Genomic DNA, 18,319 nt, shown 5'->3' on the forward strand with positions numbered 1-18,319 from the left:
TATAATAAAAGCACATAGATGCGGCACATACAAAAGAGACAAATGTATTGCTGTACCTTCTTTACTCGTAGTAAATCCCAACACGTTCAAAAGATGGCACTGTACGCAATTTACGTTGATTGCTTGCTGCTATCACGAGACCTTCAAATGACCTTTTTGCGTGTCCTCTCTTTGACTTCGCACAGTTTGACAGTAGTACCAACTGTGTAGCAGTTCGGGAGTGTAGTGTGTTTTGAGAAATTTGGCCTTTAACATAATACCTAATGTGAGTATAATATCAGTAATTGTTAAAATTCTATGTTTTTATTTACAATGGCGTTTTTAACAAAACTTCTTGATTTTTTCGCTCAGAAAATAGTGTTGAATTATTGTTTTATCTGCCACTGCTATTGTTGCATTAAAACGAGTTTTTTTCCGGTAAAGATAATAAAATACCTGTACAATTATGATTTGCTTAAAAGCAAATGCGTCTTTTCTAAACATTATTCCAGATATTTTTCCGAAATATCAGAATGGTAGGTATCTAATTTTTTTCTTACACAATATACTACTTCGTTGCAGTCATGCATACCTTATTTTGTTAATTTAACGTGAAGATTATTATTTTCTCCCACCATACTTATATAATTCTTTCAATTATCTAGGTAGGTAGTTAAACTAAGTACATATAAATTTTTCAGAATAAATACCTAATGAGAATTTTAAGATTTTTTATTTATTTAATATACTATGTAATTCTAAATTTAAATACTAATTTTAAACATACTTTCCAGCAAATAACTAAACTCTGTAGGTTATTTAGTAAAATAAAATATAAGTATGGAAACATTTTATTGATCGAGTTGTTTTCATAGCAGTGACCTCTCAAGGTCAATCTAAAAACAGACCAGAAATATAACTTAATGTAAACTTTCTTCTTATTTAGGAACTTTTTAATACCAATTTTTTAGCATTATTCATAGAGTCGTTGCTATTTAGAAACAAATGAGCTTTATTTTAAAATTTTACAAATACTTATTAATTAAGTAACATACACAATCCATTTTAAATATTTTTTGAAAATATTATTAGGATGTTATTAATAAGCAAGTAGTTCATAGGGTAATTAATTAAGAATAATCTAATTTTTTTTATTATAAACTATTCTTGATACCGTTATACTTTTGTTTTTACTTTTGTTAATAGTTTTATAAGTGCATGCAAAACGACACTACGTATTTGAGTTTTCATGAAACGTCAAAATTTTGACATCTGAATTCAGCTCATTATTTCGAAATTCAATTTCGTAAATAAACAAACGAATAAACGAGAGCTTCCCGTTAGTTTTGGTAAGTTTTTCATTTTGATAATTTATAATGTCGAGTATAAGTGCCACTGTTTACATTTTTTGATATAATTTTGATCTTTTTTAAATGATTTTCATTATCTAATCACAATGCCTCCTAAGAAGAAGGGCAAAAAGGGACCACCAGAGTCAGGATGGATGCCTGGATTTGGTACCAAGGGTATGTCTTACCTTCCTACAATGACATTGTACTAACATCTATTCCAAAGGAAGGGAGACCATTACAAGACTTTTCGTTATATATTTAGTGAGCTCAAATTTATTGTATATGTATATGTATATAAAGACGAGATGAAACTGCAACTTAATCCCTTTATTTGGTTGACTAGTAGGAAAATCCATTACCTTTAGTCTGCCTTTTACTTCTTTAATCGGCATCCATGCAAAATCTGATGAAATTTTATCAATAAATTTCGAAAGTTTCTAATAAAAGAAACAAATAAGATGCTTATTTATTTTACCAACTGAGTAAACAGAAAGCATGTAGGAAAGTTGGAAAGACAAAGGTACATAAAAAACAATTTCGGTACATAGTTTTAAACAAATGATACATAAAGATAGCTGTTATATTTTTTACTAATCAGAGTATAAATAATATATTTTTTTTGTACTTAACAAAATAAATCTGCAATTTTATATTCAATTAGTGTATCAATAATATTAATATCTAAGCCTTTGATGATAATATTAGCCAGGCAACAGACTTTAGACTAGAAATTCCAGATTTCAATTCCACTTTCACTGAACAGTGCATTGACCACTGTTCCAGACTGCAAGCTGTGTAATGCAAATAGTCTGGTATTATTAGATTTCACCTTCAAAAACTAACAGTCTACAAATGTAGGTTTTATACTGGTCTGGCACAGAATAAAGTCATAATGTGTGTCAGTTGCTTCTTTTCCCATGCCGATTGTAAAAGACAGTCAAGGGATAGGAATAGAAAAAAGAATAGGACCACTCCATCTTTCTCCCATGGATGTTGTAAGAGGCGACTAAGGGGTAGGCTTATAAACTTAGGATCCATCTTTTAGGCGACAGGCTAGCAACCTGTCACTATTTGAATATCAATTGCATCATTGCTAAACTTGGCTTTCTAATACTATCAGTTTACAAAATTAAATGTATTCACATACTGCTGGTGTTGTCTAGAATATAGTGAAAATATTGTCTTTGACCTATTAATAAAAATAATATCAGACAAAATGCCTTAATGTATTTAAAACTACAGAAAAGTATTCACAATATTTAATTAGCAACATTTAAAACTTTTCTAGTTTCTAAATTAATCCTTATTAGTATTGACTTTCCATGTATACCTTTTTTTCCTTTTACCCTCTCATTGGTTCCATTAGGGGGTCAATGGAGAGTAAAGAGGAAGTGGAATCTAGATTAAATACTCTGGGGTCAGACGACACTCATCAGTCTAGAATTTAACCTTGGCACTCATAAGTGATAACACTGTCTGGTCTTATTTTGCTTTATTTTATTTGGTAATGTCATTATTAAAAAAATACATTAATATTTTTATTAGGATGTCATTGTCGGGTCAAACTTAATTTTAAAGTTTTTTGTATGAGAATTGAGTGATCAACTATTTTGAGAGCTGGGTAGATATTAAAACAAATTTTTACAGGCCCTGACTGATAAAAAAAAATAGATTTGATATATCTAGAAAAATGGAACTAGTTAGGCAATATGAATTTAACTCTGAAATAAATCTAGACTACATTATTCTGTACAGGATATAATCATAAATAATTTAAGGCATGTATATTTTCTTAGGTGTTCCAATATGGAAAAAATAGGCATTATACTGTAGTTGTCTATGGTGTCTGTGTGAAGTTGGGGGTAAAAGTAAAAGTTAGTCTTAGAATATTCTAGAAACCTGGAGCCATAATTAAATTACACTTACGCCATTTATTATATGTCTGTCATCAATAATGATGTCCTGTTTACAAAGGTCTTATCATGAGAGAATATTTCTTACTTAATTAAAACATCTTATCATCAATCCAATAATACTTATATTGTGCTGCTGCGAGTGCTATTTTCATTCATTACTGGACCTCCGTAGGGGCAACTTTGATAAAAAAATAGGTTTTTAATCCTTTTAAAATTTATTGTTAAATTGTGAGGTGATATTTAGTAAGTACTTGTATAACGCCAGGATGAATAAGTGTATTTATAATATTTATTGGTTTTTTTTTTTATCAAAAGTTTTTATTAATTTGTGTCTCCAAATAATAGAAAGGGTATTCCCCTATATACAGTTGGGGGTAGATAAATATTGACCCCTCTGATGTTGGTTTATATGGGCATTAAGTTCTGTTACAACTACATGAGACTGTACTTCAAAAGCTTCTTTTCTATACTATCAACAATTAACTCTTTATCTTTTAGAAGATTCAGTTGACCATGAAATATAAAAATCATGTTTATAATCTGATCTAATGATATTACCATGACTTTTTAGTGACTGAACCTTAAGTTCATATTGTGATATGATCTTTTCTCTTGCAGCCACTATGAGTACCTACTTCCAGTACCCGACCCCTGAGCTGCAGGAGGAGCTCAAGAAGATCGCCCAGGCGATCGTCGCCCCCGGCAAGGGCATCCTCGCTGCTGATGAGTCTGTTGGTGAGTTTATTGACTTCTGAATTTTACAACTAGACATCGTCAATTATCGAATGTGCGACTTCAAAAGGCATTCTAACAAACTTTTTGGAGTACCATCTTAGGAAGTTGGCAATCTACGTTAGAGTTCTTAGAAATAAACATTTGAAAGTGCCATCTTCATTTGTCAATAATAAATATTACCTACTTTAGAGGGAACATCTGCCCGAAACAGGGATAATAAGGATTTCGCTAATCACATTCATTTCTTTTCTATTTTTAGAACGAAAATAGGTATGTTCTGTTAAAAATTTACAAAACGCAAAGTGATAAATTTTTGTCCATACATGAAGTCTTCATCGCGGAAATACTTGTGGACACTATCGTTTTATTAGAACATTTAAAAATTCTAATGATGATGCAGGTACCATGGGCAAGCGTCTCCAGGACATCGGAGTTGAGAACACAGAGGAGAACCGACGCAAGTACCGCCAGCTCCTGTTCAGCACTGACTCGGTAAGAATATTACCTCTCTTTCTCTCGGTATTTCCTGTTGAACTCTAAGCCTAAATTTGATTCACTTCAGGATAGTGATTCTGTTTTTATCATTTTCACACATTTCCTTCAAATAAACATGTCAATTATCAAAACTGGTCCTCTCTTGTTATGTTGGCCTCAAAACAGTTCCTTGTAGCATTCCTTATGTAGCGTATTTACATATTCTCCTTTCTGAGTCTTCAAGTTCCTGGTAAGGGCAACTTTCTATATTGTCTTGAATTGATTCAGTTAATTATTTTATATAGTTATTATTGTACAATATTTGACTATGTTTTCTGAGTTAACCTATTATTTGTTATAGAACACAGTCTCAATAGCTAATAATAATTCTTATTTGTATTTTCACGATAGTCTTGGTGTTATTCCTTTAAAAATACCTAAGTCAATAGTTTTGATAATTTGATGGCGTGTACACATTTGAAATGCGTTCTGAATCATTTTCTGTTACAGTTTATGTATGATTGTTCGATCTTTTCAGCAACATTTAAACGCCTGCTAAATATAATGTCGCGCATATCATTGATTCAACCTTGGCACACAACTTGAACTCTTGATTATTTTAAGAGGTTATATAATGCATGTGTTAGGAAATTTCTTAATGTTTATAACGTCTAAAAAATTGCGTTTGATCCAATTTTTTGTTCATAAATTTTAATAATAGGTATCCCCTATATACCTATTATTAAAATTTGTAAGTAATATATTTGTATTTGTAACAGAAATAAAAATAATTGTTTTTTCGACTTACATGATCTGATCACGATTCGGCAACATTCCGTTTCACGAGAAGTCGAGTTTTTATTTCAATGACTAACTTTTACCCAGGTTTTAGTTCTTGTGTAATTTTAGTAACTAAGACATAAAAAGATCCTTTATTTTTCTTTACCTCCTTGTGTTGTGTCCTCCTCCTTTATCTCCTTGCCTTACCGCCGCGTCATGATTAAATCTGGATATTCTTATTTTAATTGTCGTGAACCACGATAATTTCATTTTGATTGAAAGTTTTCTGAACTACATTCTTTTTTCCATGCAGGCCATCTCCGAGAACATCTCCGGTGTGATCCTCTTCCACGAGACCCTTTACCAGAAGACCGATGATGGCGCTCCTCTCGTGTCCCTCCTGGAGAAACGTGGCATCATCCCCGGGATCAAGGTCGACAAGGGTGTCGTCCCGTTGTTCGGCTCTGAGGACGAATGCACCACCCAGGGTAAGATTTAGAAATAACGCTTATAGTATAAAAATCTTGTTACCCAGGTTGGAATTTAGAATTAAGATAAATTAAATAACTAACATCGAAGTCACCATTCATTTTATTATACAGCAGATAGATATACCTATACAATAGGCTCTTTCATTTGTTATATTTTAGATATATTATTTGTTAATTTATTATCACGACGCTGTCATGTAAGGGAGAGCTGATACTGTAACAGTGTCAGCAGAGGAACATTAAATACTTGGAAGGTTGTAAAAAAACTAATACTAAAATGTTATCATATCGGTTGTATAATTATTGAACTGATAATGGTTTTCCAATTCTTTGATGTTACGCATTTTGTATGTAATGTTATTTTAAACTTATTGAAATATTTTCAAAGCTGGTTAGCAATTATATTATTTTTAAATGTTTGCTTATTTAGATGACATAAAGATTCTAGGAAAATTCCATGCGTATTCCCGCTTAAGATAAAATGATTAATGGTCACAAAAGATAGGCTTTCACCCAAACACTGGGAATTATTCATTCACGAATTATTAGTTAATATATCTGCACAGGAAGATGAAGTGGTTGTTCTACGTGGACCCTATATATACTTAGGTTTTTTATAAGACAATAAAAAATATTCTTTATTAATATTTATAAAACTTTTGTGAATATTATAGTGATTGGCAATAACAAGCAGCTGCTTTTTTAATGTCGTCATCCTAACCGAACCAGTTTTTGTAATTTGCATCTACGTAAAACATACGCAGGCTTATTCGTTTGCTATAGGTACCTTTGGAGGTGTGTCTTTACTTGATTCAGAAAATTTGCATTAAGCTTATGAGCGTCAAATGCCGAGAATACGTCGCGTTTACTATGAATATTTTTACTTTAGGTTTAAATTAACTTAACTTTGGGTTTAACTTAAATTAAGAGTAAGTATTTTTTATCTTCTTCCTCCTGGCGTTAGACCCGGTTACATCCTCACCTTTCTGGAGCGTCCGGGCAGCGCCTTTGATTGATCCTGGATTTGGTGGAGTCAGGATTTTACATGAAACGACTCCCGTCTGACCATTTTATACTATCAAATATATTATAACCGCTTATTATGAAGCGGTTACTGTACCCATATCATCATATCAAAGTAAAAATATGTATATTATTTCTACTTTGAAAAACACTATACGTTTTATCGAAACAAGCGTATTTTTATCTACCGGGGGCACGGCTTGTCCTGATAAAGCTACATAAGTTACAATTAAACGTATGATTAGAATAAATTGTTGAATTGCTTATACTGCTTACATTGTATTATTGGATACATACTTACAACATATACATTTCATGCCTCTGTTCCGGAACAACAGGCAGAGTTATATCTTTCCTATTGCCATGAAACCTGCATTTTTTTTTTGGTTTATCCAACTTTTTTCACCAGAAGGTCCGCGATTCTACCTATACTCTATTTTGTCTTAACCTTTCACTTTTAATGTTTCCAATTATACAAAGGTATGTTGATATAAATTATAAGAATGACACGAAATAGACATCGGGCGTACAGCTATAGCTGCATACTTCTTCGTCCATATTCATCAGGAATAAAAAGCTTTTCAGTTTATGGTGTGGTCTAGACCTGACGTTTAGACCTGCCCGTTCCAACGTTCAATAAAAACTTTGTATATTTGCTTATTTAATTATGTTTTTTTTATTTTTGTTTCAACATGACCAAACTATCTATTTATTCTTATTTAATTCTCTTTCGTTACCATTCGGTAGAAAATACCTATTGTGAAAGAAGATAAATTTTTTGAGCTTAAATTTTAAAAAATTATTATGTGAAATACCGAAGCGAAAATTATTCGAAGGCACGTCTAGATATCATCTAAAGATCAATGTCTACCCGGTTCAGGGTCAAACGATTAAGGCGAAACGTGACAATAAGTTATACCTTATCAGACAGCTGTTTTCTTAGCAAACCGATGTAGGCCGGATTTTGACGTCATATCTCATATACTCTCGTGATATAGGTAACCATGGCGATTTATCTCAGTTATTTTCTTAAAGCCGAAAAATATCCGGTTACTTCCTTGTGATAAGTTATCTAATGAAAGCAATATGCGTTGTCTGATTACACCTAGGTATAGAAGTTTAAGAATAAATAATATTTTTATTATTTAGTATTAGTTAGTAGTCGCAAAGATTATCCAAAGAGGCTAGAAAGAAACACATATTTTTCCTTGAATCACAAAACCGAGTCCAAAGTCTCTGCTCTCTTTTATGTTTTTGACACGGTTTCACTTTACAAGTAATACTAAGCCGACTTTATGGTAATTTAAAATTATTAAGTATAATCAGTACGAAAAGTCAGCCGTTGGATATATAATTAAGCCACCCTCAAAGTTAATCTTTGGGGATAAAGGAGGAGGGAAGCGGGGTAGACAAAGCCAACAGTCTTGAAAATACTAATAGGCCACGTTCAGTTGTTTGGCTTACTGATAGAATTGAGATTCATATAAAGTGACAGGTGTAGAAAGCAGTAATTTATCATCAATACCTTGCCAGGTCTCGGTATCGGATCACCTAGAAGCTGAGAAGATCAGAGTAGTAAATATTGAAACACACTTTCAGGTCTCGATGACTTGGCCCAGCGCTGCGCCCAGTACAAGAAGGACGGGTGCCACTTCGCCAAGTGGCGTTGCGTGCTGAAGATCGGCCGTAACACCCCCTCTTACCAGGGCATCTTGGAGAACGCCAACGTCTTGGCCCGCTACGCTTCGGTCTGCCAGAGCCAGCGCATTGTGCCCATCGTCGAGCCAGAGGTCCTGCCTGATGGTAAGTCTCTTCATTCGTTATGTTATCCTGGTACCTTCCAGTAGCGACACATGTTTTGGCTATGACAATTAGCTTTTAATTTAAAGACATTTTACGTAATGATTTCAGGTGAACATGACCTTGACCGCGCCCAGAAGGTCACCGAGGTCGTCCTTGCCGCCGTGTACAAGGCTCTGAGCGACCACCACGTATACCTTGAGGGTACCCTGCTAAAGCCCAACATGGTGAGATATTGCATCTTTACTGTTGCATGGAAACAGCTATATTTTGGTCTTCATCTTGAAATCAAGCACAAATAAACATCGATCACTTATTGGTTTTTCAAACCCAATAGTTTTTATCCCGGAGAAAACGGATGTTTCCTCAAATGCCTATAAAGCATACTGACCAGATGCACTCAACCTGTATAACCAACATCTTCCTATATACGAGTAGGTATATAGGAAGATGTAGCTTGACAAAAATCACCAGATAATTTTTTACACGAAAATAATATTAACTGATTTTGCTTCTTGCGCAAATAGAGCAAGATTTCATCACAATTTTTTAGACGATATGTAGGTACAATATTTTTGTATAATTGCCAGGTGACAGCCGGCCAGTCGTGCAAGAAGCAATACACCCCAATGGACGTCGCGCGCGCAACCGTCACCGCTCTGCTCAGAACTGTACCCGCTGCAGTACCCGGTAAGAAAACATACACATCTACAATCACGTCTTTATCCCTACGGGGAGACAGAACCAGCTCAGCTTTCTTAACAAATATCTCTAATTCCCCATTAGATCTGAATCAGACACTTATTCTAAAGCGGACTAACGGAATTAATAACTAATATTAGGTGTAAATCATAAAGACTCGAACAAATTTTACTTAACAAATTCCAGGCGTCACATTCCTCTCGGGCGGTCAGTCCGAGGAAGAGGCCTCCGTGAATCTGAACGCCATCAACACCGTTGACCTGAAGAGGCCCTGGGCTCTCACCTTCAGCTACGGCCGCGCCCTCCAGGCTTCAGTCCTCCGCGCCTGGGCCGGCAAGCAAGAGAACGTGTTGGCTGGCCAACAGGAATTACTTAAGCGTGCCAAGGTAAGAGCAGATTTAGGTACTTGGAGCTGATGACATAGGTTGAGGCCTAACTTAAGTTTTGGGTCGGATATCGCTAAAATGGTATAAAAATGTGGGTAGATTGGTAAAGGATCTGTCTTAAGTGCGTTAAGGTCTCAGTCTTCCAAACTTACGCACACAGGCTAGCAAGCCAAGGCCAATAGGAATCTTTCAAACGTGAAGGTAAGAAGCGAAAACATAGAAAATGTTTTAGGAACTTATGAAATTGGTACAGGTTATGTGGAAAGTGGTCTAATACCTAATAAGGCTTGGATCTTTGAAAAATTTAATACTTTATAGCTGAGAATATTATGTTTGGTGAGGGAAGGTGTCGGCTGGTCAAAAAGGCAAACGTGCATTAAAAATATGTACTAGCTAGGAGGTAAGGAATCTTGTAGAGGTTAAAGGAGGTGCCCTAATTTATAATCAACGTTTGGTGCTGTGTAGTAAGATGAATGAAGTACTGAAAAAGAGATTAGGGGTATTGTAAAGCTGTGCTTGGCAGGCAAGTCAGAAAACTTATTTGTTCGGCAATAGGAGAGTTCCTATTACCATACTATAATGATGCAAAAAGAGAACTACATTGAAGATAATCAAAGGACTAGAAACTCATAAGTTGAGGATGTTGGTTCCATGTCGATGTCGATGAGATGAGATGTCGGAAACTAAATTAATGATAATGAAAATATTAACAATTTTCAATATCTGTATTCCGGATTGAACACTATGAACATTGCATAGGTATAACTTAGTATAATTTTGTCTTATTTAACTTAATGTAAGTAAAATGTCTATTTAATATTTTCTGTGTTGTTGTGTGGCATTGTTAATTAGCTGCTTTATTCATTGTTTCCTAGCTTAGTTATTATTAATATTGTGTATGTGTGTGTGTTTTTTTTTCTTTTGTTTATATGAAAAATCACTAATGTCATTCCTTTTTTTCTCTCCATTTTCCATCACCTGCAATGGCGCCGTTCCTGACATACCGCGCGCTTGGGACGACCAATCACGCGGAACGCCGATTCTAAATTTAAATTTGAATCTGGAATGTTTTTGCCTTTCTCTGCCAATTATCTTTTTAATTTCACGACGGCAGGCAAACGGTCTTGCAGCCAGTGGCAAATACGTGGCCGGATCTATTCCATCTTTGGCTGGATCTAAATCAAACTTCGTTAAGGCGCATGCTTATTAGATACTTAACTGATTTGAACTGGACTAATTAATCGATTTTATTATTCTTTTATACAATGAAAGACTGAAGACATTTTGGCCACTTTTAAATTCTGTTATGTTGTTGAGTTTTGTTTTTTTTTTATTTCGTTTATTTTGTTATTCATGATTTTAGTTTCTTTTTATATTTATATCTAGTCACGAAATCATATCAAAACATTTATGTTGTAATTATTTTCCATTGACTAGATACATTTTAGTGGCATTTTTGTTTTAATGTGATTGTATGCTTATATTTAGACTGCACATAGTCTTCGCTCTTATATCACTGTAATAACGCACATTTTACTATGATCAACTAACATGCATGCGTGTGTGCAGTAACTCCTTAATAAATTACAATAAAACTTACTTTATTTTGAGTTTGTTTTCATTTATCACCTTAACACTAAAATGAGATATCATTAGAATAGAACTTGGATCATTTAATAGCTACGTAGAAAATCGAAAAAAATGTGCTGTTAGAATAGGATATAAATGTAATAAGTAAATATATTAGAAATTAATTAGTTAAAGAAGAGATGTAGACGAATTTATCCACGATTTTTTTAATGAACCTGCAATTGGCGACATCTAGAACCAAACAGTTAGCTAAATATAAAAGTATAAGAAAGTTTTTGTTTTTAATTACAAAACGTGCCAGTAGATGGCGCTGTTCTTAAAAAGACGAAAATTTATGAAACATTTACTTCGTCATAAATTTTATACCCGTACTACCTTTGGCCACGTCAAATACCCGATCCTACTATAAAAAGTAGTCTTTGTTTGAGCCTTGGGTAATTAAATATTATATCCAGACAAAATTTTATTTTAATCGGTTCTGTTGTTTTGCATAAAAATTCGCTGATAAACGGACACTTTCGCATTCATAATATTAGTATGAATTTACCAAGATGTTGTTGACATTATGTGGAAAATTAATTTGTTAAGTTAGTGAAACAAAAGACATTTTTGACTTTATAATTTTTAACGCCTGAAAAGTAATAATGAGCAAACTTATGTTATCATTTCCCGCAGGCGTCATGATACTTCTAGATATTTAAAAAAAATACATTCGTAACATATAGTCTCGTCTATATCACATGCAGGGTAGACAGAGCCAACAGTCTCAAAAAAAGTCCAAGTTCACATATATGATTTTATGATGGAATCGAGATTTAAAAATAGCCCGATTATTTTTTTTTCCATCTTATCCAGTTTGGGCCAAGAAAGAAATATTCCATTTCTTACTTCTCGCGTCTTGCTAACTTCATCGAGGCATTGTGTCTTATCTTCCCTCCCTTTCTATCTTTTAAGAGGATAGATAACAGAATAATATATTTTTGTTGGTGGATAACTGACCTTTGATCTTCCTATCACACTATTTATGAACAAACAAGCTTGAACGAATGTACGCGGTATCGCTGATATTGCATTTAGGTATAAATATCAGTATATAATACCTAGTATGAAATATTAGGTATTTGTGCTGAAACATACAATGTGTAAATGTACTAAGTATTATATGGGTATTGTTGCCATAAAATGACTTAATTAGACAATTTAAAAAATTACACGTTTATATGGCATTTTAATAATATAATAATGACTTTTAATAAAATATCCAACTGACAAAAACCGAACGCCATTTCTTAAATATCTGGTGACCGTACTTACAACTTTTTTTTTTCTATTTGCAGGCTAACGGCCAGGCATCGCAGGGCAAATACGTCGCCGGATCAGTAACAGGTGTGGGCGCAGACGCCGGTCTCTTTGTTGCTAACCACGCGTACTAAACGCGTATCGTACCGTAGTCACAGTCACAGTATCTCTGTCACAAAATACTAGTTCCAGCGAGCGAAATACATATATCGCGCAATAGGCCCAGCACTAGATTTGTTTTTTTTTTTTTTTAATTTTTGTTAAACGAAATACTATGACAATTGACATTTAATTTTCGAACGTATTGTTCTCTCTCTGCTGGAACTCGATCCGTTTTAATTTTGTAATTTTGGAACTAGTTTTTTAATGTATAACATAGAATATAGATTAAACGTAAGTGAAAATCGCTTTACAACTGTTTTTGCTATAATTGTTGTAATCCAGTAGGTAATGGTAGGTATAAACGTACCTATTTTCTTGTATTACATCGAGATTAAATCTCTTATAATTGTTGTCTGTAGTTTGACATTTAAAAGTAGCAATTATAAATGTTATACACTCTCTAGCACAAAAAAATTACCTAAACCAATATTGAATTGTTTACAAAATTATACAAATATTGTTGTTACGTAATCGAAAAACCAAAAAGATCCATTATAAAGAGAGTGTTGAATATATTTATTGGTAATTATAGGTATTTGAGTAGATAGTAAATTATTTAGCACAGATAATCCGTGTAATATGTAAGTTGTATTTTGTTAATGTAACTTTTTTATATCGAATTATGTTATCATTTTTAGTTGATGTATTTTGATATTTGTAAGATTATGAAATTATATTCTTGATCAGACGTATGTCGTAGTTTTTTTTTCATCTTCCGTGATTACATGAGAAACAATTCGGTACATACATAACACATTTCACGTCGTTATCCATTTTAAGAGACATACAGAGCCTTAGTCTCTTGAAAGCCACGTTCAGCTAGATAGCTGAAAATACCTGTAAGTATTAATAAATTTATTGAAAAGAAAATTAAATAACAATATCTTATGGAGTGACTGGGGACCACGAAATTGCCATTTTTCTGAGCCAGATAATTTTCAGCTCTGTCACTAGATACCTCATACAGCTTTTTCGACAATTGTCCGAGGGATAGGCTTATAAAACTGCGATCCTTTTTTTAGGCGATGCGCTGTCACTATTTGGATCTCAATTCCATCATTAAGCCGAGCAGCTGAACGTGGCCATTCAGTCTTTTCGGGACTATTGGCTCTGTGTATTTGACACGAAATTTATTAACTTCTACGGGTTCAAAAGTCTCGCAAGGTTTTCTATCAAGACCGGAATTTATATGCGACCCGCCCTGTCTTACACGGGTAACATTATATGTAAACTTTCCTCAGAAAACCTTCTTTCTAAAATATCAAACAGGAATAAAATTTGTCCATGAGATTAGCACATACATACAAACAGAGAAAATAGTAGGACTTTATAATACTTATGTAGTGAAAGTGACTGCATCCGTAAAATGGCACGCGCGATGCTGTTTTTATCGTGTCGTTTCACTAAAAAGCGAAACGTTATAATAAAAAGCGAAACAGCGATAGTTTTTCGCGCGATAAAACCGGCGTCGCGCGAGCCATGCTACGGAGGCAGGTTGCCAAATCATCGCCTAAAAGAAGAATCCCAAGTTTATACTGCCAATATTATAAATGCGAAAGTTTATGAGTATGTCAGTATGGATGTTTGTTACTTTTTCACGCAAAAACAACTGAACCGATTACGATGAAATTTGGTATGTAGGTAGCTGAAAACCCAGAACAACATATAGGCTACTTTTTATCCCGGAGTTCCTGCGGGATTGATAGGGTTTCCCTGCGGACGGAGTCGCGGGCGGCCTCTAGTAGGTAAGCCATAAATAGTGGAAAAATCCCCCGCAATAATTACTTATTCAGACGAACTCTGGCTGTGTGATGAACCGTAAAATCGAATGACAGTATTGTTTATGTAATTTATTACTGATGGAGGAATATTCTAGTCTATTTTAAAGGTTACCTAAACATTAACATTGTAATGTTCATTTAGGCTTATAAACTTGGGATTCTTCTTTTAGGCGATGGGTTGTCACTTTGTATAAATCTCAATTTTATCAGTAGGTAAGCCAAACAGCTCATCGTGGCCTATCAGTATTTACAAGCCTGTTGGCCCTGTCTACCCCGCAAGGGACATAGACGTGATTATATGTATGTATGTATGTTCATTTTACAACCAGCTTAGATAAACGTTGCGGATAAATATTTTTAAACTACACTGGGTACTAAAGTTAACGCCTAATTTAAAAAAATATATCCGGGTAGACCTATTTTAGGACCCCACGGGTACCACACTCTGTATCAATACCAACAAGGCCGATGCTCTTTACAAAATAAGAACGAATCGAAATAATTTTTATTCCACATCCCAAAAATAGGTTCCTTTTGAAATCGTTGCCTTTGACATATTCTCAAACGCTTAAAATGAAATTGAAGGACATCTTCGATAAAAGCTCTTTTTAAAGCTTCCTAATATATTCTAATACATCCCAAGGAATAATAAGAATTATGATATTTTTTGCGTAAGCACGACACATCTGAACGATAATATGCTTTGCCAAGGATTATTTTTTGTATAGTCGGTATACGAGTACATAGAAAAATCCTTCACCTACTAAATACACGCACGTTTAATTTAATCGCGTCTTTTTCCCAAAAAGGATATTTCATTATAAGTTGTCGCCTCTGTGACGCTTCGGTAGTGCGCTTGACTGTGGCCCTATGGGTCCCGGGTTCGACCCCGGCCGGAGCATGATGTGAAATGAACTTTTCCTGATTTGCCTGGGTTCTTGAAAGTTTATCTATACAAGTATTTATTATTAAATATTTATTTATATTTCTTTTGATTCAGGCATTTTAGTTAGGCCTGGTAAAATAATAGTGCATAAATGAAAAAATCTTGGTTTTAGACAAGGTTTGGAACGTGTAGTCTTTGAGTTCGAAATCTGTTATTTTATTACGGTTAAGATAGGTGTAGGTAAAAATTTTTGAATTTTTACAAGGCGATTTTTTTGGTGGGGGGTTCATTAATCCCTTCATGGCAGTTCGTCGGTTTAGGATACTCATGAACTCACCTTTCATTAGTTATAACGTAGCTGATTAAAGTTAATAAAAATAAAATATTTTTTACAATATTGTGGCGGTAAAAAGGACGTAATAAATAGAGAATTAGAGATAGGTGCAAAATCCTGTAAAAGACGAACACTTTTTGGTTGACTGGTAAATAAACCCTTAGGCTTAAACTCCTTATACCTTATGATTTTATTTTCTTCAAAAATAAAGGTTTAAAAATATTATCAATCTTTATCGCAAATTTCGTTCTTAGCCCCTTATTCTAACTCGGTTTTTCCTACACGGCACGGTTAAAAAAACAATCGATTGTGAGGCTAGTGACAGATAAAGGATTAACTGTTCATAGGGGCACACGGCATGCGGCTATCGTGAGATTTTTCTAAGATTTTAACCTAGAGGCAGTCGATACCTGGTATCCTGGTATTTTAAAAAATAAATCTATTTCTAAACGGTTTGTTAACAATCTCGGCCGGCGAATGTTTGCTATACAGTTAAAAACGTGTTGTAAACATGGACTCACGGCGAGTACCTACCTAGGAATAACCACGGCGTTCACAACGTCGTGTTATTTATTTCATAGGATAATAAACTCACCACACGAAAAAAAACTCACATAACAATGGATAACATAGCGATGCAACACTGAAAACCGAGCGTTTCTTTTCGCCGTACTACGAACGACGCAATATAATTGCCCGTGAACAACGGGCCTTAGGGAAGCGGTTCATTGCTCCCTACTAACTTCATTACATTCAGTTCCATTAAAATTTACCTAAAAGGTAATGTTCTCGCCAACTCTTCATTTGCACAGTTTGAAGTGCCCTGGTCTTTGTGCTAGATGTCAACAAACGGATTAATACATATATTCGGTTCAATGGAGGACCTCAATGGATTTTCAGCTCTTTAGGGCTCTTCTACGTGCTTAAAATGTACATTTAAATGCAGTTTTGCTTCCTTGCGTTGTTCAATTTTTTTTTTACTAATGGAACTAATTTTAGTATACCCTACGTCTGGCAATCAATCGAAAATGAACCTCAAAGGATAATATTATTGACTTTACTCTGATACGGCGGACATATTTAAATATAATACTTAATTAAATATTAATTAATATAGTCCTAAAGGAAAATGTGTGATGTTTCCACCGAGGCGAAATTCCACCATAAGTTTATTATTTCAAAATTTAAGCAGTATGCTATCAGCCTTATATCTGCATCTTAATGCCATCATTAAGCCATCCAGCCTTTTAGTCTTTTCAAGTCTGTTGGCTCTGTCAACCCGTTAAGGAAAAAACACGTGATAATATTTTAGTATATTGGTTTGAACATACAGGGGAGTCTTAATACGGATTCGTCGGGAAACAATGTTTTACTGTGTGGCATCTGACAGAGTACAGTAGGAACACTTGTGATTGTATGCTGTGCGGGTTAAGTATTGATAAGAGTTTTGTAGGAAATTGAATTTTACGTCGCTATCCAAGTCTTCTAAATCTCTTACTCTCTAAATCTTTATCAAAAAATTTTATTTGTGGTTACTGACATATGTTTATATTAACATGCTCCCTCTAGTCTCATTTTCAAAGTTAGTACGTGTAGAGAGACAAAATTTAATGACTTTTTTCCAAAGTCATAAATTTTTGTCTCGCTATGTCACGGGTTACCTAATTATAATTTATTTTTTTATATATTAGTAATTCACTTTAGTTCAATAATTTATAGTTACAGCGTTATGATTCGATCCAATCTGGGGAAGGTTCAAAGTCTCCCACTAGTTTTTACCAAGATCTAGGGATTGTGAAAGGTGAACCCAGATTTCCTCTTTCCTTAGAAGGGCGCATCTGCAACCTGAAACCTGTGACTATCTGAATCTAAATTTCACCATTAAGCGAACGGGACTTTTAGACTTTGCGAGATTGTTGGTTCTTTCGACCCCGTAAGGGATAAATACGTGATAAACATTTGTATTCACTGGTAGCGGCTGTGGAGTTTAAATCCCTCACGTGGGACTCCTGACAAATTAACAGGATTTTGGGAGATTACAGATTTTAATCAAAGCGTGCAAGCCACGTGCACTGTTGCCAACTGTCGTCGAAGAAAAGACGCTTAATATAACCAAAAAAAGCGCCAGATTATCAAAAGCAAGCGTTTAAAACAGTTATTACATTAGAAAAGTTTCGTCAATTCAATACAACTAAGTTTCTCTAAAAATAAATTATGGAGTAAGAGTCCGTCGTTACCTGAAATTAATCTGAAATCTGCCTGTTACGAACTCCTTAGAGTGTTCTGAACTCCTTTGTAAAAGACATTTTGTAATTTAAAATAAAAAAAATTAAATGACAGTCTGTTTTGAGCGTGCATCATCTTTTCTTTACCAGCGCAAATATTTTATTATTTTCTGCTTATTTCCTATACTGCCTGAAATCTATAATTATATTGAGCGTTTTAAAAAAGCGCCAGATTACCGTGAATGAGCGCTTAGGTTCTAAGGACCAAAAAAGCGCTCGGTTTAGCATCGAAAGCGCGATAAGTTGGCAACGCTAACCACGTGGACGCGCACGTCGACAAACGAGCCTGATTGATTGCAGTCAGCATTTATAATAACGTGCGTATTTGCTATGCGGTTTTAGAT

At 34.3% G+C, this 18,319-nt stretch overlaps 1 protein-coding gene across 5 annotated transcripts; it reads left to right on the plus strand.

Moving 5' to 3' along the window:
* The first annotated feature begins 160 nt into the window (after positions 1–160).
* LOC106129991 (fructose-bisphosphate aldolase) lies at positions 161–13,381 on the plus strand. Of its 5 annotated transcripts, XM_060950628.1 has the most exons (10): positions 225–265; positions 3,866–3,982; positions 4,383–4,474; positions 5,550–5,724; positions 8,350–8,553; positions 8,662–8,777; positions 9,141–9,240; positions 9,439–9,638; positions 10,753–10,827; positions 12,566–13,381. In XM_060950628.1, exons 2-10 carry the CDS (start codon positions 3,871–3,873, stop codon positions 12,659–12,661), a joined length of 1,170 nt encoding a protein of 389 aa, XP_060806611.1. In that variant the 5' UTR covers positions 225–265; positions 3,866–3,870; the 3' UTR covers positions 12,662–13,381. The 5 variants fall into 5 exon arrangements, with proteins under 5 accessions (XP_013184183.1, XP_060806611.1, XP_013184182.1 ...); XM_013328729.2 differs by lacking the exon at positions 10,753–10,827 and having other exon boundaries at positions 161–265; XM_013328728.2 differs by lacking the exon at positions 12,566–13,381 and having other exon boundaries at positions 10,753–11,248.
* Positions 13,382–18,319: the final 4,938 nt, after the last annotated feature.

Source organism: Amyelois transitella, chromosome 22 (assembly GCF_032362555.1).
Source record: "Amyelois transitella isolate CPQ chromosome 22, ilAmyTran1.1, whole genome shotgun sequence".
Taxonomy (NCBI): Eukaryota; Metazoa; Arthropoda; class Insecta; order Lepidoptera; family Pyralidae; genus Amyelois; species Amyelois transitella.